The 21,243-nt window shown below is 36.1% G+C and overlaps 2 protein-coding genes across 4 annotated transcripts; both read left to right on the top strand.

Annotated features, from left to right (window-relative positions):
• Nucleotides 1–453: 453 nt before the first annotated feature.
• Nucleotides 454–2,097, top strand: LOC112736074 (HVA22-like protein c). The gene is made up of 5 exons (XM_025785428.3): nucleotides 454–584; nucleotides 673–699; nucleotides 775–897; nucleotides 1,065–1,323; nucleotides 1,790–2,097. Exons 1-5 carry the CDS (start codon nucleotides 454–456, stop codon nucleotides 1,856–1,858), a joined length of 609 nt encoding a protein of 202 aa, XP_025641213.1. The 3' UTR covers nucleotides 1,859–2,097.
• Nucleotides 2,098–4,147: 2,050 nt separating this feature from the next.
• On the top strand, nucleotides 4,148–12,299 carry LOC112734069 (PH, RCC1 and FYVE domains-containing protein 1). 3 transcript variants are annotated; one of them, XM_025783257.3, is made up of 9 exons: nucleotides 4,148–5,176; nucleotides 5,463–5,549; nucleotides 6,451–6,540; nucleotides 6,785–6,865; nucleotides 7,065–7,232; nucleotides 7,321–9,372; nucleotides 9,910–10,032; nucleotides 10,767–11,056; nucleotides 11,801–12,299. In XM_025783257.3, exons 1-9 carry the CDS (start codon nucleotides 5,129–5,131, stop codon nucleotides 11,889–11,891), a joined length of 3,030 nt encoding a protein of 1,009 aa, XP_025639042.1. In that variant the 5' UTR covers nucleotides 4,148–5,128; the 3' UTR covers nucleotides 11,892–12,299. The 3 variants fall into 3 exon arrangements, with proteins under 3 accessions (XP_025639042.1, XP_025639041.1, XP_025639043.1); XM_025783256.3 differs by having other exon boundaries at nucleotides 9,910–10,056; XM_025783258.3 differs by lacking the exon at nucleotides 6,785–6,865 and having other exon boundaries at nucleotides 9,910–10,056.
• Nucleotides 12,300–21,243: the final 8,944 nt, after the last annotated feature.

The following is a 21,243-nucleotide window of genomic DNA, read 5'->3' as shown; positions in this document are numbered from 1 at the left end:
TGTGGATGAAAAATTCAAGAATGTTAACATTAGATACTCCTAAATACGTACATTTGAGAAAAAATTATCAATATACTACTGATTAATAAACTTATTACAAAAATATTATTTTTAAATTATATATTCACGTGTTACTTTTTCAATTGTTAATTGTAAAATTTTTAAATAAAATCAGTTATCAAATCAATAAAATTATAGAGAGATCTTAAAGTTTAATTCGAATATATATATATATATATATATATATTAAAGTTAGAAATGAGAGTCGAACTCATGATCTTCAGATGAGTATAAGAAGATTATGTCATTTAAATTATAGCATATTGGCTATTAAAATAATAATAATAATAATAATAATAATAATAATAATAATAATAATAATAATCCTCTATTGTGGTGCAGAAGGGCAAAGTCCAAAAAGTAAGGGGCATGGCAACTTTGGCGCACTTTAGAATGAGATTATTTTCCGCGAGAGCACGCAAGAAATCACTCTTTCCCCTTCTCTGTTCCTCACTTCCACACATGGGTGCTTCTGGAAACAACCTTCTCCAAGTTCTCTTCAGGAACTTCGATGTTCTTGCTCTGTATCTCTCTGCTTCTCTTCCTCTTAATTATTTCTTAACCAATACTCTTATTTTTATTTTAATTATTATGTTTGGCATTTTTGTGCAGCCCCTTCGTCACCCTTGTTTACCCCTTGTAAGTTTTCTCCTTTTCTTCTTTCACCAATCTATATTATTATTTATCATCTTATTTTTGCTGTTTTTGCCTTAGACATGCTTCCATTAGGGCCATAGAGACAAGGTCTCATACTCATTATCAACAATGGCTTACCTACTGGGTTCTTTACTCTTTGATGACCCTCTTTGAGATCACATTTGCCAAAGTTCTTCAAGTGTAAGCTCCCTCCTTAATTAATTAATCAACTAATTCATTATTGCCACATTCTTGCCATATAATCTTCTCATACCGTGTAAGAAACATAGAATATTAAAAGTTTGATGTGTTAGTCAATTGTTGGTCATCTAGAATTTCTTATTTATAAAACCATATGGTAATGTCAGGCTTCCCATTTGGCCGTATGCCAAGTTGATATTCAGTTGCTGGCTGGTTCTGCCTCAGTTCAACGGCGCAGCAACTGTTTATGGAAATTACATAAGGCCCTTCTACATGAACCCGCAAATCCGAGTCCCTCAAGCTTCTCAAATGTGGTGTTTCCCGCGCAAGAACAACATATTCAACCAACCAGATGATGTTCTAACCGCTGCTGAGAGATACATGAATCAGCATGGTACAGAAGCATTTGAAAGACTTATAACCAAGGTAAAATGTTATTTGTACACCAAAATCAGCCATTAAAATTAGCCACCAATGTATTTGTGTATAAATACATGTGTGGTTTAATTTATTTTCAACGAATATTTATATTCCAGTATATATTTTATACTGTGTACACCGTAGTATAACCCTTCATATTATTTTGAGAGTAATAGAAATTAGAAAGTAAGAGAATGAAACTAAGTCTAACAACTTATAACTAGCAGTTGGCAAAAGGAATATTGTGAATTAGAAACAACAAAATCTTAACCATTGTAACTCTTATGCATCCTGTATGCTTGTATACTTGTAAGTGAAATTATCACCATCACATTTTCTACAATGACTTTTGCCACTGCTATGTTTATCCAAACAAAGCTGAGAATCCATGAGTTTTCCAAATATAATTTAACCTTGGAACAACATTTTAGTCATAAATATATTAACATTATTTGCCTTGTTTGTTATGCAGAATGAGAGAGTAGCCAGAGCAAAGAGGAATCGAAACCATGTGATCTATGATGATGACTACATGTATTGATTAAACTCTGTTAATGTTTCACTCTCCTATTGTTAATATTATTTCTACGTACCAACTATTGTACTAGATTATATATAATAACCCTTGTCATGGGTCTCAAGTTTTTTCGTGCAATTACTTGGCCTAAAAAGTATTGCAAAGGGATGGAGAAAAGGTAACGAAAAATTATTTATCAATTCAAGTTTTCTATTACATAAAAGTTGACACGACTAAATAATAATTTTGAACAAAATTAATGAGATTTATCTTTTTTTTTTTAAATAAGTATTTCCAAATATATACAGTGTGCTAAAATATATTCGCCCAATAAATTCTCAAGAATTAGATACATAATAAATCGAATTAGACTAATTTAATTTGCTATGTATATCTTATACACTTAAATAGAATTAGATTGATTAGATTTACGAAGAGATTTAATCTAGATCTCAAAAATGATGCAATATTTTTGTGCATTAGTAAAGCAAATCAAATTGGTCTAATTCGATTTATTTGGATGCATGTTAAATTGAATTTGTTTGATTCAATTTATATAGATATATTTAAGATAAACATTTAATTAGTTTGACATCTGCGTAAAATTGATCTCCAATCAATTTATTAGTATAAATTACCATAAAAACATCAATAAGTTCTTTTTATTCTTTTACTTAAATGTGGTATCTAAAATGAAAAAATTGGTAAAATAAAAAAAAAAAATATTAGACGTCCAAGCATTTTTAATCAAGGTTTTAACCAAGTCTCTGTGATTCTTCTCTTTTGTATATATGCGGGCACTTCACTGTCATCTTCTTCTTCTTTTGCGCACTTCTTTTTTCAATATCGTTGTCGTCGTCACTGTCACCGTCGCCGCCACTATCGTTGTCATCGCCACCGCTATCTTGTTGTTGTTGTTGAATTTTTTCTTCTCATCCCTTTTTATTATCATTATCATTGTCTTTGCCGTCTTCATCTTCTTCTTTTGTTATAAACGTTAAGAAAACTAGAGTATAGGAATTTTGATGTGTAACACACCAATTTTAGTATACAACACAAAATTTTTGAAGGATCACGTGCTCAATATATTGACACACAACCAATAAAAATATGCACAACATATAAATTTTTATATGTAGCACACAAATTTTTAGAGGACTATATATTTAGAACATTGACTCACTCAACAAATAAAATACATTCACACCATCGTTCATCATGGTCCTCCCCGCTGCAGTTCAGCCCGACACTCCTCCACCTCCGTCGGTCAGTCAGATGTGCCTCCCCCTCTTGTGCTTAGCCCAACGCGCCTCCCCTACTCAGTACTCACTTCCTCGTTTCTTTACTTCCCTCGCAGTCCCTATGTTAATGTTCAATTGCTCATTATTCGATAGTCAATAAAAATATAATAACAAAGAAGACAGAAACCCCGCCCATTATTCACTTTGCCGCTTAACATTGACGCACTCGCATCCACACACTCTCACTTGGATCTGTCTTCTCTCATCTCACCCAAAAATGACGATCTTCTCGAACCACATGCACCTTTCGTCAGCGCTCCTCCATCGGCTCAAGAGGCACGTGACCGCCGGAATGCACTGATCTTTCACCACCATGGAAGGGAACTGCCTAGGATCATCCTCATCGGTGGCCGTCACCGGTAATTATCGAATCGTTGAAAGAGCAGCAGGAGTGTTAGTCGTTGCGTCGTTTTTACCACGGTCTTTCACAGAAGCTACTTCAATAGCCAATTTAGGATAGTCATTTTAGTAGGTATGCGGATGGTTATTTTATTGGATTGAGTTTAGTTATATATAATTAAAATATGTTGGATATTCAAATTCACTAAATATGCAGATGATTATGTTTATCTTTAAGTGGATGGTTATTTTCACTAGGGATAAGCGACGTCGGTAATGGTGTGTGTCAAGTTAAGCAGTGATGGCGAGGAAGAGTCCGATGGCGCCGTTCGTTGCCGATCTGGAGGAGAGCGACGCCGATGAGGATCCTTGTTGACGAATCAGTAACGGTCAGAAAAATTTCGGCGGCGATAATGGAGTTGGTTGGCAACCAAGCGATGACGACGACGGTAGAGTATTTGGGGGAGCAGCTTGTTTTAATAAATTAAGATATAATAGATGATTAAAATTTTTTAATTACTGAATGAAATTTTTTGATTAGGTAATTTGAATAAAGTATTTTTTTAAAAAACTTTATTAAGCTAGATTTTTAATTTATTATTCACATTGTTTAAATTTTTTGTTGTCTACCTAACATAATCCTTTTATTCGGATATATCCCTAAGAAGGGAGCAGCGTAGTACCGAGAAGCAGCGGATTCCAATCCTTGGTCCGTCCGTTGGGAGAGGGAGTAGCGAGGAGGCATGTCGTTTCAAATCCCGAAATTGGACTCATTTGTCGCCTAAACCTTCTAACTTCTAACAAAACGACAAACCCACCGATCCCCTATTCCCTTCACGCAGATTTCAGTTGCTGACGTGGCACCCCCTCCACAAAATACAGTTAGCTTCCCCCTCTCTCTCTCCTTTCTCTCTCCCAAAAAAAAGAAAGACAGAGACAAAAAGAGAGAGAGAGAAATTCTCGCGTGTTCTTACCATCTTCCCAGCTCTGCGAATTCTGACTCCAGACAGGAACGAAAAATTCAAAGGAAAGAGAGGGGGGAAGTTAAAAAATATCTACCTTGCATTGTCGTCGAACGACGCCGTTTCGGAATCGCAGCTTCAGGTTCGGCGAGCTCTCTCTCCGCCCCCGTCGTAATCCTCGAGAAATGGCTCGGTCTTCGAGGAACCCCGGGGATTCCTTGCAATGCTGCTGGCTTTGATTCCCGTTACGTCGTCGTTTTGTTCTGCATTTCGGGCATTGCACCCGTTTCGCCAGACGGGAAAGAAAAGGAAAATTTGAGGGGCGAAATTCCCAAGATTTCATTGGGATTCGAGGTTTTTCGAAAAATACGCGTTTCTAGGGTTTCTTTGAGCTGGTCTGAAGCTGACTGCGATTCTGCCGAGGCGTTTATCTCTGTTGGTCCTTCTTTTTCTTTTTTCACGACTCCGGAGGTGGTTTTGAGCTGCCAGGTTCATTTTTCAGCTATGGGGCAGGCAAATGCAGCTCTTTGTTTTGTTTGCTTGAGGGTTTGGAAGTGCTGAGTTGAATTGAATTGGAGTTTTTCATGGGGATAGGCTCGAGGTTGGTTTACGGTGTTGTTTGTTTTGATTTGAGGTGTTGTTCAAATGGGTATTGGATTCATTCCTTGGAAGCACATGTTATTGCAACTTGAATGGCTGATCCTCAGAAAGCTGGTCCTGTTGAGAGGGATATAGAGCAGGTTTGGAATCACTTGCTCTTCATATTTTGGGCTTCGGTTTTTCCGGGAGCTATAATGAATGTAGTTGCCGTTAGATTCTAGTATCACATTTTATTGAAATACATGATTTATTAGTGTGCCATTGTTATTTTGTTGCTTAAATAACTTGTAACTGATCTTCTTTGCTGACTGAGGAGATAATGAAGCTTGAAGCTGTGGTCTTCCCTCATGCTTCACGGTTTTGCAGTAGCAGAATCATCTTTTTATTTTTAATGCAGGCAGCTAACTCTTTATGTTCCTTTTTTAGGCACTTACATCGCTTAAAAAAGGATCATATCTGCTAAAGTATGGGCGAAGAGGGAAGCCGAAGTTCTGCCCATTTAGGCTTTCCAATGTAAGTTGCTCCGCTATCACTTGTCTTGAAAGTTTACTGATACCCTGTAAAAATTATGTGAAGAAATCAACTTCCTTTTTCTATTAGAATTCATTTATTGGGAAGTGTAAATAGAGCAACAATTAGTTTCTTCATTGGCCTGTTCGCTTATTGTGTCCCCAGTTCGAGTAGGGTGTGAGTCTTTGATCTGATTCTCAATCTCTTCTTGAAGAACTGTGCAGTTAGACCTGAGAATAATTGACCAATGGTTGCCTTGGAAAAGTTTTCTCTACTCTTAGCAAATTATGATAACCAAAATAAGTATGCTATGGGTTGACTAAGTTTCTTCCATAGGGATTGATATGAGACAGGCTCAAATTCCTAAATGTGTTGAGTATAGGGCTCCATAATAGTATGATGACAACAATGACATGATAAAAAGGTAAAAATTAACCAAAACTTAAAATGTGTAGTCCTGTTGTAAATAACAGTTTAGGCAGATTGCTCATTTTTTAACTCCACTAGCACAAACGTTCTAGGATGCCAAACGGCCAATGTATAGTGTTTAAAACAATGCTTCTTCTTTTTTTGTATTTTAAATATCTAACATAAGGTGTGTTTAAAACAATGCTTGGAAGGAAAAAAAGTTCAAGCTTTGTTGTTAGATTCACTATGTCTGCAATTTATGATATAAAGCTTTATACTCTTGAATATTAAATTTAAACTTCTACATTTTTGCTAAGGTTACATACGATGAGTTTACTCACTTGTTTCTAAGTTGAGTCCAATCCATTTGCTAGTCAAACTCAAATATCAATTCTAGATATCTGAAGCGTGATGTTTTTCAGATAGAATTATAAAGAACAAGAAAAATCAGTACAAATTGTTCTATTCTTTTCAATGCTTGTGGTTTTGGGTTCAGGATGAGTCTCTACTCTTGTGGTACTCTGGAAAGGAAGAGAAACAACTTAAACTCAGTACTGTTTCAAAGATCATTCCAGGACAACGAACTGTAAGTTTATAAAAAGATGCAACTATTTCCTTGAGTTATTACTTGATGCCTTCATTGCAAGTTTAATATGGCCATGATATGCCTGTGATTCAGTCCAACATTTTGTTGCTCAGGGAAATTGCAATTCCTTCTTTGTACGCATAATTGGAAAAAACAAATATTTATAACTCATACTCTGACTTATGTTATTTCTTTCATGGTTTTATTACTCAATACTCACAACCTTGATTTGTAAAACCTACAGGCTACATTTCAGCGGTATCCTCGGCCTGAAAAAGAATATCAGTCATTTTCCCTTATATACAATGATAGATCCTTGGATTTGGTGCGTGCTCTTTTTTGTGTAGTTTTTATGCTAGCAGAGCTACTAGTTCTATCTATAAGCTTTTCTCTTTATCTTGCTCTTCTCTTACTGAAGTGGTTGTGAAAAGCTAGTCTGATAGTTTATGTAGTATGTTGATTAAACTAAGGATTAAGTACATTGTAAATTTTATGATGTGAATCCACTTTTGATCTATGGGCAGATATGTAAGGACAAAGAGGAGGCTGAGATATGGTTTGTCGGTCTTAAGGCATTAGTTACTCGAGGTAATACCAACAGTCAAACGTGGAAATTCGAACCATGTGAAAGTCCATATCCTGGAAGTCCCCGTGCTGGCACACGCAAATCTGCTCCATCAAGTTCACCATTTGTCAGTGGCAGTGGCTTCAATCTTCAGTTGTTTCATAAGTTCAGATAAACTATTAGACATTTACACTTTTTCTATTTTTAAAACACAGGACCCCAGATATACCAACGGAGTTGCTTCAGACAATTCTAATCAAAATAGATGGGTAAAGGCTTTCTCGGAAATAATTTCTTATACTGGAGCTAACAAGAGTTCAATTCAAGTCGAGTCGATTCCGAATTCCACTTTATCTCCTGGGTCTGTGGATGAATCAAGTAATCGAAACTCTGCATCTGAGGCAGTTCGAGTTAGTTTATCCAGTGTTGTTAGTTCATCTAGCCATGGTTCTTGTCATGAGGATTTTGAGGCCTTAGGTGATGTTTTTATTTGGGGAGAAGGTATTGGTGATGGAATTGTTGGTGGTGGTGTGCGTAGAGTTGGAACCATATCCAATTCTGAGATGGATGCATTCCTCCCTAAGGCTTTGGAATCAAAAGTAGTTCTAGATGTTCATAGTATCAGTTGTGGCCACAAACATGCTGTTCTAGTTACCAAGCAAGGAGAAATATTTAGTTGGGGAGAGGAATCAGGAGGTAGACTTGGACATGGTGTAGAAGTGGATGTTCTTCACCCTAAGCCCATTGAAACTCTTAGCGGCATTAATATAGAATTAGTAGCATGTGGAGAATATCATAGTTGTGCTGTTACGTATTCTGGGGATCTTTATACTTGGGGCGATGGTACTCACAACTCTGGCTTGCTTGGGCATGAAAACAATGTCAGTCACTGGATTCCTAAGAAAGTAGGTGGTAGCTTGGAGGGTTTACATGTATCATATGTGTCCTGTGGCCCATGGCACACAGCTATTGTTACATCAGCTGGACAGTTGTTTACATTTGGGGATGGAACTTTTGGTGCCTTAGGCCATGGAGATCTCAATAGCACAAATATTCCTAGAGAAGTGGAAGCTTTGAAGGGGTTGAGAACAACCAGGGTTTCCTGTGGTGTTTGGCACACTGCTGCAATTGTTGAGGTGACACACAAATCTAAGGAATCTCCTACACACTCTACTATTGGAACACTTTTCACCTGGGGTGATGGAGATAAATTGCAACTTGGACATGTTGGTAGTGAACCTACACTAGTTCCTGAGCGTGTGATTGCATTGGATAATGAAAACATTTGTCGAGTGGCTTGTGGCCACAGTCTTACAATTGCATTGACAACCTCAGGACATGTATATACAATGGGTAGTACAGCTTATGGACAACTTGGCTGTCCTGCTGCTGATGGAAAAGTCCCCACACGTGTTAAAGATCAACTTGCTGACTGTTTTGTGGAAGATATTGCCTGTGGTTCTTATCATGTTGCAGTCCTAACTTCAAAAGCAGAGGTTTATACTTGGGGAAAAGGTTTGAATGGGCAATTAGGTCATGGAGACAATGATCACCGGAATAAACCCACTCTTGTTCAGTTTTTGAAAGACAAGCAAGTGAAAACTGTCGTTTGTGGTTCAAACTTCACTGCTGTTGTGTGTATTCATAAATGGGTATCAAGCACTGACCATTCTCTATGTTCTGGTTGTCGTAATCCATTTGGATTCAGAAGAAAACGTCATAATTGTTACAACTGTGGGCTTGTTTTTTGCAAAGGATGCACAAACAAGAAATCTATAAAAGCTTCCCTTGCTCCAGACTCCAACAAGCCATATCGGGTTTGTGATGATTGTTACTCTAAACTTAAGAAAGCTTCAGAAACAGTTTCCTTGGTGCAAACTCCTAGCTTGAGAAGTGTAAGTTTGCATGACAACAGTAAGGTCACTAAATTACAGGAAAAGCTATTAAGGCTTTCATCCTTTGGTTCTTTTACTCAATCAGAAAGCAGTCCATCAAAGCCTCCAGAATCACATGATACCCATGTTTTTCCATCTTTGAATGGAAAATTGCATGTGGGGATTTATGGTCCTATAAAATCATCAAATACTCCTTCTCTGGTATCTAAGAAACATCTTTCAGTTTCTGAGCCTGCTGCAAGAATCTCTTGCCAATCAACATCACCACCTTCTTCAAAGTGTAGCCCACGACAATCTTGTGAAGATAACCATGATGATCCAAAGCTCAAAAATGACATTCTAACTCAAGAAGTCATTGCTTTAAGGGCACAGGTAAGCTTTATCAAAAGTATCCAATTCATGTTAATCCTTGTATCAAACTTTCTGCATAATCCTGATGAAGTTTTGATTGTAGATATGTTCCATTTTCATGGTCTATGTTGTCTTTTAATGCTAATATGCTATTCCCAACCTGAAACAATTTGGAGGGGCTCTCGGTGCCATATGTATCTTTACATGAATAATATTGGTCTGTTTTGGAATGGTCATTGCAAATAAGGGACCCACCTTAATATCGAAAGAAACACAAGGTCAACAAAGAATGATTATAGTATGGCATAATTTCTTGTGTAATAAGTTTTGCATAGGTAGTAGCATTTGGATAAGTTGTTTGGATTTTCATATAATAATTGAATTTCACTTATAATTTCTCCTATACACAGATATACCCTCACTTATCTAATAATTGAATAAAAAAAAGTATTGTAGCTTTGAGCTTTGAATTTTGATTTTGATGTTTGCTTTTCGAAATCTAAATGTTTGAAATGATTTAAGTATATTCATCTGGATCCAATCAAATATACTGGCTAGGTTGAAGAGCTTACTCTTAAGTCGAAAAGTCTAGAGGCTGAACTCGAGCGAACATCACAGCGATTGAAGGAAGTGACAGCAGTAGCTGCAGATGAAGCTGAAAAGTGTAAATCTGCAAAAGAGGTTATAAAATCATTGACTGCTCAGGTTGTCTTCTGTTAATAGTTTTTCCCTAATTTTTATGTTCTATTGTAGCAAACATGGTGGTTGATATCTTATGATTTGTTCATGCTGGTGAGGATCTAAAACTAAACTTCTTTGGGACACCATGTTTAAGATGAGAATAAATAGAGATATTTTGGGGATAAGGTGAAGTAAGGAACGTTAGGGGAGGCTATCATAGCAAATTTTAAATTTTGTTTAAAATGGTTGGGGATTGGTTGTATCTGGTATCTGCTTATGTAAACTATGATACTTTAAGCCGTGGAGTGAAAGATTAATAATGAATCTTTGGGAGGAACAGAATATAACATGGTCCATCTACACAATTCATATCTTATTTTGAGTGAAGTCTTGGTTCTTGATAAATTCATTTACAACTGGCTGAGATTATATAACTGAATTTTATAGTGTGTAAAAACTTTCATGCACAGCACCACCCCTTATGTTAACTATTCTCTTGATTGGATAAAACGAAAATGGTTAGGGAAGCAATAAAACAGCAAAAACAAAAATTTCTAATTTTTCTCTCTTTCAAGTTAATAAGAATTTAATTATTAAATGCATGGTTATATTCCTTTTCACTTGTGATGATCAACAGAAGCAGGACTTGGTGATCACTATGAAGCTTAAAATGTATTGTGCTTTAGTCCTTGGTTAATTATTTCTGAAGCTGTGGATGTTAAATTGTGTTACAGTTGAAGGAAATGGTGCAAGGACCTCCAGAAGGACATAAAGCAAATGCTGACACGATAGCAACTTCCTATGCTGAAACCACTAATAACATTCGAGATCTATCTTTGGTTGAGAACCATACAACAAACACTATAAAGGAATCCAACAGCAATACAGCAAATAGAACATTATCTAATGGTGCCAAAGCACAAAGTGGAAAGGCAGAGCGGGTGGTGCAGGATGAACCAGGTGTGTACATAACTTTGTCTCCGCTGCCAGGTGGAGGTAATGAACTAAAGCGTGTTCGCTTCAGGTATTCATCTTTTCCATTCTCAAATCTCTTAAATGTATGAAGCTTTATTATATGCTTTCATTGCAATAACTTTGGGTCCAAAATTTCCTGTTGAATGTCATGTTTATCCATCGCTGCTGCTTGTTTACACGTCCCTCTTATTATAGAGTTTCCTCTTTAGAACTTTAAATTTTATTGTCATACCTTTCAACTCAAAAGCTCTGTGATTGATAGTGATCATAAATCCATTTGCATCTAGAACTTGTACTGTACTCAATGGGAACAGCATGATATACTGCTGAAGCAGGTTGAAGAAAACTATCAGTAAATTGTTCTGTTCAATTTTTCAGATGTGGCAATCAAGTTGTCTACACTGTCTATATCCTTGTACATGCCCAATATAGCCACAATCATGTGTTTTACTATGATATAGTTCAGTCTCTTGAGCGTTTTGATGCATTTCTGAGCTTTTTGTTTGACAATACTAACATTCCGTTTTATCTATCACCATCTGTTTTCTGGTACATCCTTCAGTCAATGTATTTGGATACAGAGTATGCTGCTTTGTAAAATGTTCCAAGATAAATCTTATGTTTCCTTTCACGGGGTCTTATATTCTAGATGAACTTAAATTAAGGAGGTAGTTTCTGATAAGTATTGAGCGTCATGTTAGAATATATGTTAAATGCTGAAGAATATTTCCATTTTATCCATCTTTGGTGGTAATCAATTTCCAGTATACTAAACTCAAAATTTGTTTCACAGTCGGAGGCATTTCACAGAAGAAGAAGCTGAGAAGTGGTGGGCTGAAAATGGAGTCAAAATACTGGAGCGGCATAACATAGTTTCTTCATAGAATGCAAGAGAAACTGTTCCCTTGAAGTACTGTGACCTCCTGGAAATAGTACATTCTTTTCCTTTCTCCCTCCTCCAAAATTAACAACGATCTTTTGTCCAAAATTGACGGCTAGTCTATGAAATTAGGGGAAGATAAATCACAAAGGAAGAACATTAACTGTGCCCAACTGAGAAACCTGAGAAGAAAAAGATAAGAGGGGAAAGTCTCTCTCTCTCTCTACATATTGATCAGTGGTGCATTTCTTCTTTTCCCATTGTTTTTCTGTCTTTTTTGGGGGGTTGTCAACAATGAAAAGTGTACTTGCAGCTTTGTTCTGTTCTTTTTTCACCTATTGTATAGCTATTTCTCTTAGGAAACTAGTAACTTCTCACTGGTCATTTGGTCAATGTGTGTGTGTTCATTCCATTCCTAGCATTGCTGAAGCCATGGCAGTCCACTCAATCCTATAAACCCTAAACGCATAAAAGCCGTGACAAAAAAAGAAACGCAAAATTCTATTAAGGACCCCAAGATGCATATTTTTTTTTTCAGGTAATGCTAAGTAATTAAATTTTTTTAGCTAATATTAGTCGACTCTTTTTTCAGTGAGACAATGCTTTCTTGTTGTTTGTTAGTCAATTCTTTTAAAATTAATTTGTTTATCTTAAATTCTAAAATTCAAATTATAAATATTTAAATCTAAATTATAAATTTAAATTTGACTAATTAAAAAATAGTTTTTTTTAAATATTTTTTAAAATTAAAAGAGGGCCTAGCCCAAAGAAAAACAAACCTGATATAAGTACGCGAAGCGAATCATAGTCCATACATCATGCATGACGCATCTTACCCAAAAGAAAAATGGTTGTAGCCCAATCATCGTGGAAATAAAACGTTAGTAACCACTAACCACTGACGTGTCTCAAGAAAAAAACCACTCACTGAAAATCAAAACTCAAACACAGCAGTAATGTGGCAAAATACCAACCAATTTATTTTTTTATGAAATTAACTTTGATATAATTATGCATGACGGGTATATAATACAATAGGATTTTTTAACGGTCATTTATATATATATTGAATTGTGATAAAATAAAACGTGTAAAAAGTTATATCACTCGTAACTTATTATAGAATATATATATTTATAATCCATCCACGGAATCACAATAACACATTAATGTGATGTTGGTTTTAGAGAGTTTTTGCAAAGCATCTGGGATGAAGATTAATGTGGAGAAGTCTAAAGCGCTTTGCTCCAAGAATGTCTCTGCAACAAGGAAAGAGGTTTTCACTGGGGTATCCTCTATCAGATTTGTCCAGGATTTGGGCAAGTATCTTGGAGTTACCCTTAGCCATTCTAGGGTGACTCGTTCAGCTTTCAATGGTGTCCTGGATAAGATTCGGAGTAGGCTAGCAAGCTGGAAAGGGAGTTTACTCAATCGGGCTGGTAGACTCTGCTTGGTTAATTCTGTTGCCACTGCTATTCCCACGTACCAGATGCAGGTCTCTATTTTTCCCAAAGGAATCATTAGTAAATTGGAGTCTATGATGAGGAATTTTCTTTGGAAAGGACAAGTTGATGGAAGAGGATTGAATCTTGTTAGTTGGAAGGTACTGGTTACTCCAAAAAAATATGGAGGTTTGGGGATTAGAGATCCTTATTGTGTAAATATTGCTCTTCTTGGGAAGCTAGTTTGGACTTTTTTCCAGCAGCCAAATAAGCTATGGGTCCAATTATTGGATGCCAAATACCGATCATCTCTATATGACTGTTTTAGTTATCCTAAGAACAAGGACTCTCCCATTTGGAGGTGTCTTTGCAAGGCTTGGAAAGTGTTGAAGGATGGATTTGCTTGGTGTATTGGAGATTTGAACCAGAATTTTTGGTTTTCTAGCTGGAGGAGAGAAGGACGGTTATCTAATGAGATGGATTATGTCCACATTTCTGATTCGAATCTCCGGATACAGGATATTTGGTCGGTTGGTAGGTGGCATTTGGATACTCTTTATTCTCCTTTATCTCAAAATCTGAAAGATAATATTCTCTCTTACAATCCAGATGAACAAGCAGGTCCGGAAGTGGGTTGGTATTGGAGTGGGTCTGCTGCCAAAGTCTATGACTCACGCAATGGTTACTTGTGGTTGTGTAAGCAGCTGTTTGGTTGGGAGGAGAGGGAGAATTGGCTTTGGCTTTGGCGTCAGCTTGTTCCGGAAAAGCATAAATTTTTGGCTTGGTTGTGTCTTAAGGAGGCTCTTCCTACTGCAAGTTTTCGCTTTAGAAGAGGGATGTCGTCATCGGATAGGTGTCCAAGATGTCTTTCTAGCCAGGAATCGGTTATACATTGTATTCGGGATTGTCCAAAAGCTCAGCTTGTCTGGCAAAGGTTGGATATTCCTTGTCATCCTTTGGATTTGAAGAACTGGTTCTTGTATCATAGCAGAGAGCACCCGTTCAAGTTCTTTTCGGGACTTTGGTGGATATGGCGAGCAAGGAATAACGACATCTTTAATCCCCATGAAACTTGGCCTCCGGAAAAAGTCATTTGTCTGGCATTAACTTCAGAAAAGGAGCTTAGAAATATTTTTGAATTACAACGTATGTCCCTTCCCTCTACTCTAAATGGTTTTTGGAATCCCCCATCTATTGGTACTTTTAAGATTAATTGTGATGCTAGTTATTTTGGTTCGGGTGATAGTGTTGGTTTTGCTTGTGTTATTAGAGATTGTAATGGGAGCTGGCAAAGGGGGTGTTTGGGAATGATTGAGAGTAATAGTATTCTTCAAGGAGAATTGTTTGCTATTTGGAGAGGATATCTCTTAGCTTGGGATGTGGGTCAACGAGATGTTATTTGTGAGACAGATTGTGTGGAAGCATTTAATCTTGTTACTCAAGATGGTTTTGGATTTATTGATCCACTGGTACTCAAAATAAGAGATATCATGCATTGGAATTGGCGTGTTGACTTTCGTTTGATTATGAGAGATGCAAACACGGTGGCAGATACTATGGCAAAGATGGCGATGAAGTTACAACTTTCGCATGTGGAGCTTCTTTCACCTTGGGAGGAGTTTAAGAGTAGTCTTAAACGGGACTGTCCCTCTATTTAAGCAGTTCCTTGTTTTGTTTTTTTTGTTTTTTTTTGTTTAATTTATTTCAGTCACCAAAAACATAATTATACCAAATTTTACTGATCGGATATCAATAAATACATAATTAGCCTAAAATATTAACTAATACTAATAAAAAGTGCGGGGATGCTACACATCTATGTAATCATATAATCAAGTTGGCCCAACACCAAAAAAATCCAATACCATTAAATGAAATGTGAAATACACGCGCTCAATACACACGAAATCACCCAACGCTTCTTCTCCCCCACGCTTCTTCTTCTTCTCCCTCGCTTCTTCTTCTTCTTCACGCTCGTTTACGCACGGAACGTCTTCTTCTTCTTCGCCTTCTTCTTCGCGTTCCTCCTTCTCCTCCTTTTTCGCGTTCCTTCTTCTTCACGTATTTTCTCCTTATCGTCATTCTTTTGTTGTTGTTGTTGCTGTATTTTTTTGTCTTTTCCTCCTTCTCTCTAATGAAGAAGCAGTAGAAGGTGAGGAAGAAGAGTTTTGAATAGTGCAGAATGAACCGAACACAGTACTCATGGTTAGGGGTGGCAATATGTACCCTACCCGCGGGTATCCAACCTGACCCCACCTAATCGGATAGGGTTGCCAACCCGATCCGCAGCGGGTAGGGTAGGGACGTAGGGTGCGGGTAGGGTTCTCGTGCGGGTCGGGTAGGGTGCGGGTTGAGCCTCAACCCTACCCGACCAACCCGCACTCTATATATGTTTATGTTATATACTTATATAAAAATGTTTTAAGTGGATGTTGAATCAAAAACCTCTCACTAAATGCAAAAGATCCTTAACCACTAAAAGAAAATTATTAATTGATAATTTAATATTTTTTTTACATAAAAATCAGTTCTATTTTAAATTATCATCAAGTTATATAATGATGTTGTATATTTTTTGTAACCCGCAGGTAGAGTCGGGTACCCTTAAGAGCGGGTAGGGTTAGTGTTGGGATATTCTCAACCCGCGGGTAGGGTTAGGGTTGGATCCAAACCCTACCCTACCCTACCCATTGCCACCCCTACTCATGGTGAACCGAACATATTACTCATGGTGAACTGAAAACAATACAATTATATAGTACTGAGTGAACAAAACATAACCCATTATATAAAATCAAATTCAAACAGCTTTCTACAGAATGAACCGAACACAGTACTCATGGTGAACCGAACACAGTACTCATAGTGAACCGAACATAGTAGTCATGGTGAACCGAAAACAATACAATTGTATAGTACTGAGTGAACGAAACATAATCCATTATATAAAATCAAAATTCAAAGAACTTTGCCTACAATTTACATATTATCAATTCAATTCAATTCAATTCAATACACCTCCGTCCATTTAATTCAATTCAAATTAGCAATTGCATTCCATTCGATTCAATTGAAAATTGAATAATCCAAATCGCTCTGCTGTTTACCAAAAAATTATGAACCCCTAAACACTGAACCCTAAATCCTAAACCATAAACACTAAAACTAGAATTCTGAACACTGAACACTGAACCCTGAACCCTGAACCCATAAACCCTAAATCCCTAAAACCCTAAAACCTAAACCCTAAATCCTATACCCTAAAACCTAAACCCTAAATCCTAAACCCTGAACCCGAACCCTGAACTCTGAACTCTGAACCCTGAACGCTAAACCCTAAACCCTGAACCCGAACCCTAAACACTAAATTCTGAACCCTAAATGCTAAACCCTAAACTCTGAATCCTACTGTAAACCCTAAACCCCTAAAACTCTGAACCCTGAACCCTGAACCCTAGACCCCTAAACCATAAATCTTTAACCATGAACACGGTGAACCGAAAGTTTGAAACACACTGAACCCCTGTACACTAAACTCTGAACCCATAAACCCTAAATCCTAAAACCCTAAACCCTGAAATCCTATCGTCATTCTTTTGTTGTTGTTGCTGCTGTATTTTTTTGTCTTTTCCTTCTTTTCTCTCTGGTGAAGAAGCAGTAGAAGGTGAGGAAGAAGGTTTTTGAATAGTATAGAATGAACCGAACACAGTACTCATGGTGAACCGAAATCTTAATTACGGGAAAACAATTATATAGTGCTTAGGGAAGAAAACAGAACATATTGGTCTAATTTTTGTTAGACTCCTTTCTGCGGACCGAACGAAAACATGAAAGTGATGAACCACCTCTTTAGTACTTATTGAACTGAAAAGTTACTTACATTTACTCAGAGTTACTCACAATTACTAACACTCACAATTACTCACAGTTACATATTATCAATTCAATTGAATTCAATTCAGATGTAGATCACATCAGTCCATTCAATTCACTTCAAATAAAATTAGAAATTTCATTCCATTAAATTCGATTCAGAATTCAATAATCCAAACCTCATCAAATTGATGCGTTTGAGAAGAATCATCAAAATCACACTCATTCAACTGATTTGAAGTTGATTCATTCATTGTTTCAATTCAAAAGTGCAGATCGAAGAAGAAAACGAAGAAGAAGACGAACGACAAAGATAATTGCGTTGAATCAATCCAGATCCATAATGCAGAGAAGAAAAACACGAAAGAAGAAGAAGAAGGAGGAAACGTTGAGAAACGTTGATAACGCAAAATAAGGATTTGTTATCTAGGTTATAAGAGGCGCATGTAAAATAAGCGGGGGTGTGGGGTGTGGAGTGAAAGTTACATGGATACCATCCATGTTATTTTTACATGGATGTAGAGCTTTTTCCTAAAAAGTGTTGGACCTTAGATTTTTCTTTAAAATAAAATGGTAGAACCCATTTTTTATTGTATGTTAATACTTAATATGATCGAAGTAATAAATTTGTAGTCATGCAATAATCTTTCATTTTCATGCATGACTAACCTACCTTTGCACCTTTCTTTATACTTGTAATTTCTGACTTGACGACCTTTTTATTTTTTCTTGCTTTTGGAATTCAAATTCGTGCATTATTTTCCCTCGTTTATTACTGTCGTACCAATAGCAATAGTGCAATACGGGAAATGAAATCAAATAGGTCAAGATATGTTTTCAATAGAATTTGATTAGCATACGTACCATTTTTGCTTTCACTCATAGAGCTGACTCATACATACATATTGTGACTACTGTTTCAGAAACCACTTAACATATCTATTTTTTTTTCCATTCAATAATCTCTTTGCTTTTTTGTGTATCACTATAATCAACTTCATGCTTCGGGGATTTTCCTCCACCCAAGTTGCTGCCTACTTTTGATAAAACATATACATGTTGATTGATGTATAAGTTTGGCATTAGAGTAAACTACTATTATTTTGGTTTCTAAAATAATTCAATTTTTGATAGAATTATTTATTTATTCTTTTATATATTCACTCTCAAAAAATATTTTAATTTGACAAAATATATAGAAATATACTTGAAAAGGACTTTAGAGATTAGATTTTAACGCAAGTTTTACAAATTTGTTTAGAAAAATGAAATTTTTTCATCCTCTAAATAAATTTGTTGATTTTATGATAAGTGAATTCTTTTTAATGATTTGTTTTATGTGAATGGAATAAAATTCTAAATCAATAAAAAAAATCTAGATATCCAATTTGACCTTTTTTTAATATAAATTTTAAATTATTTTTTTTAATGTTTTAACAAAAAGTTAGATGAAATATACGAATTATTTGTCACTTATAAAAAAAAGTGTATTTTGCTGAACGAAAAATATAATTTCTTTCTTTTTCAGATTATTTTGTCAAAAATTAAATTTAAAGGATAAAATAATAATTTATTCTTGTCATTATCAAATTTAAGTTTAAGGTTTGAGTTCACTTATTTAGTTTTAATATTAGATTTAGATTTTTATTTTGTTTTTATTTTTATTATTCAGTTAACTATGATTATAATTATTTTCAGTTAAAATTGTAGTCAATTTGTCTATATATAATACATTTTAATATAACTTATATTTAAGTTCAACAAGTTTTTTATTCAACAGTTGACCATTGTAGCAGTGCAGAATTTTATATATCCTTCTCAATTGAAGTTCAAGAGAGAAAAATTACATGAGAGATGTTAGGACTTCACCTCCACAGTACTGACCAGCTGAGAGATACTTAATATGAGGCCTTGCTGGAGATTATTAGACAGCTCGAAAAAAGATATATTGTCATTGGTAATTTTAATGTCATATTATTATCAGATGAAAAGGAGGGAGGAAAGGAGAAATCATTTCAATCCATTCAGAAGTTTCAAAACTTTATGAATCATGGATGCCTGGTGGATATGGGGTATCTAGGGGAAAAATTTACATGGTGGAATCGGAGTTGTCAAGAGAGAGTAATCAGAGAAAGACTAGATAGAGCTTTTTTGTCTCTAAAACTGAGGGAAGAATATCCGTGTGCTACACTCACACACTTGGATGATATTGGTTCAGACCATCGCCCTCTGCTATTAAACTCAAATTCAGCAACCATCAAGAGTAAAAGGAGGTTCAAATTTCAAGAGAGATGGTGTGGGGAGGAGATGACAGATTCAATAGTTAAGAAAGTGTAGCAAACAAGCTTCTCTGGCTCACCAATGTTCCAATTGTTTCAGAAACTAAAGCGCTGCAGATCTGAAATAGTTAAATGGCAAGCTTCGGGGGTAGAAAATTCTAGAAAAGAAATGGAGAAGATTGCGACTAAACTATCGGCGTTGAAGGAAGATCCCAGCTCTGCTAATAAAATAGAGATTTTACAGCTGAAGGAAGAGTTGAGTAATGCATGTATTATGGAGGAAAGGTTCTGGAGGGAGAAAGCTATAATTGATTGGCTTAAATGGGGAGATCAAAACACAAATTTTTTCACTCCAAAAGTCAAGTTAGAAACAGGAGAAATAAGATATGGAGGTTAGAGGATGAGAATAGAGAGTGGTGTACTACTCCCGAAACAATTGGGGCGAGAGCGCAAAAATACTTTGAAGAGTTGTTTACAACAGGAAATCCTCAAGATCCTTCCCATGTGCTGGCTGGGTTGAGAAAGAAGGTCTCCTCTGAGACTAATCGGTACCTTACTAAACCGATTAGTGAAGAAAAAATTAAGAGGGCAGTTTTTTCTGTTAACCCGGGGGCTGCCCCGGGAGATGATGGATTCACGGAAAATTTTTTCTAATTTTATTGGAGAATCATCGGAGGGGATGTATGCAAGGCAGTTAAGAGCTTCTTTGGTGGAGGAAGAATACTAAAGAGTTTCAACCATACTCAAATTTGTCTAACTCCAAAGACTCCAAATGCAGAAAATATGTCGCAGATCCGACCCTTCAGCCTAAGCAACGTATTTTATAAAATTATTTCCAAGGTACTTGTCCATCACTTGCAGCCTCTTATGAATAAAATAATTAGTGACAATCAGAGTGCATTTATTAGAGGAAGAATTATTAGTGATAATATTCTTGTGGCTCATGAATGCATGCATTTCTTAAAGAATAAATCATTTGGGGGCACTGATCTAGCTCTAAAGATGGATATGAGCAAAGCCTATGATCGAGTGGAATGGAGTTTTGTGTGGTTCTATTGAAAAAAATTGGTTTTTGTCAGAGGTGGATAGAATGGGTAAAGAAATGTGTCACTACTATTTCTTATTCTGTTATTGTGGAAAATTCTCTTATTGGTTTCTTTAAACCAAGTAGAGGGCTCCGGCAAGGAGATCCCCTCTCACTCTACCTTTTTCTATTATGCGCAGAAGGTCTATCATTTCTGCTCCACAAAGGAGAACAGGATAACCTATCTAAGGGGTTTCGGTTGAACAGTAGATGTCCATCCATTAACCACCTTTTATTCGCTGATGACTCTTTACTATTCTGTAAAGCAACTCCACATAATTGCGCTAATTTGATTAATGTTATTCAACAGTATGGCTTCCTAAGCGGTCAGATTATCAATTTCAGTAAGTCTGTAGTATTTTTCAGTAAGAATACACCTCATGCTATTAAGGAAGAAATCGCTACTTTTCTTAGAGTCCCTAATATTGGTGCACAAGACAAATATTTGGGTCTCCCATCTATTGTTAACATATCTAAAAGTCAGACATTTGCTTATGTAAAGGATAAAGTGTCAAAGAAGCTACAAGGTTGGAAGCGTCAACTATTGTCAGTAAGTGGAAGAGAAATCTTAATCAAAGCTGTGGGGTGTGCTATACCTATCTATACTCTAAGTTATTTCAAACTGTCTGAATTACTATTAGATGATATTCACAAAATGATGATGCAATTCTGGTAGGG

Source organism: Arachis hypogaea, chromosome 3 (genome assembly GCF_003086295.3).
Source record: "Arachis hypogaea cultivar Tifrunner chromosome 3, arahy.Tifrunner.gnm2.J5K5, whole genome shotgun sequence".
Lineage (NCBI taxonomy): Eukaryota > Viridiplantae > Streptophyta > Magnoliopsida > Fabales > Fabaceae > Arachis > Arachis hypogaea.
The sequence above is the reverse complement of the archived record's forward strand: the minus strand, read 5'-3'. Positions and strand labels throughout refer to the sequence as shown.

Coding starts and splice junctions, on each gene's coding strand:
- LOC112736074 (XM_025785428.3), top strand. CDS start 454: ATGAGATTATTTTCCGCGAGAGCACGCAAGAAATCACTCTTTCCCCTT. Junction 585..672: donor AACTTCGATGTTCTTGCTCT/GTATCTCTCTGC, acceptor ATTTTTGTGCAG/CCCCTTCGTCACCCTTGTTT. Junction 898..1,064: donor TTTGCCAAAGTTCTTCAAGT/GTAAGCTCCCTC, acceptor TGGTAATGTCAG/GCTTCCCATTTGGCCGTATG.
- LOC112734069 (XM_025783256.3), top strand. CDS start 5,129: ATGGCTGATCCTCAGAAAGCTGGTCCTGTTGAGAGGGATATAGAGCAG. Junction 6,866..7,064: donor ATGATAGATCCTTGGATTTG/GTGCGTGCTCTT, acceptor ATCTATGGGCAG/ATATGTAAGGACAAAGAGGA. Junction 10,057..10,766: donor TAAAATCATTGACTGCTCAG/GTTGTCTTCTGT, acceptor ATTGTGTTACAG/TTGAAGGAAATGGTGCAAGG.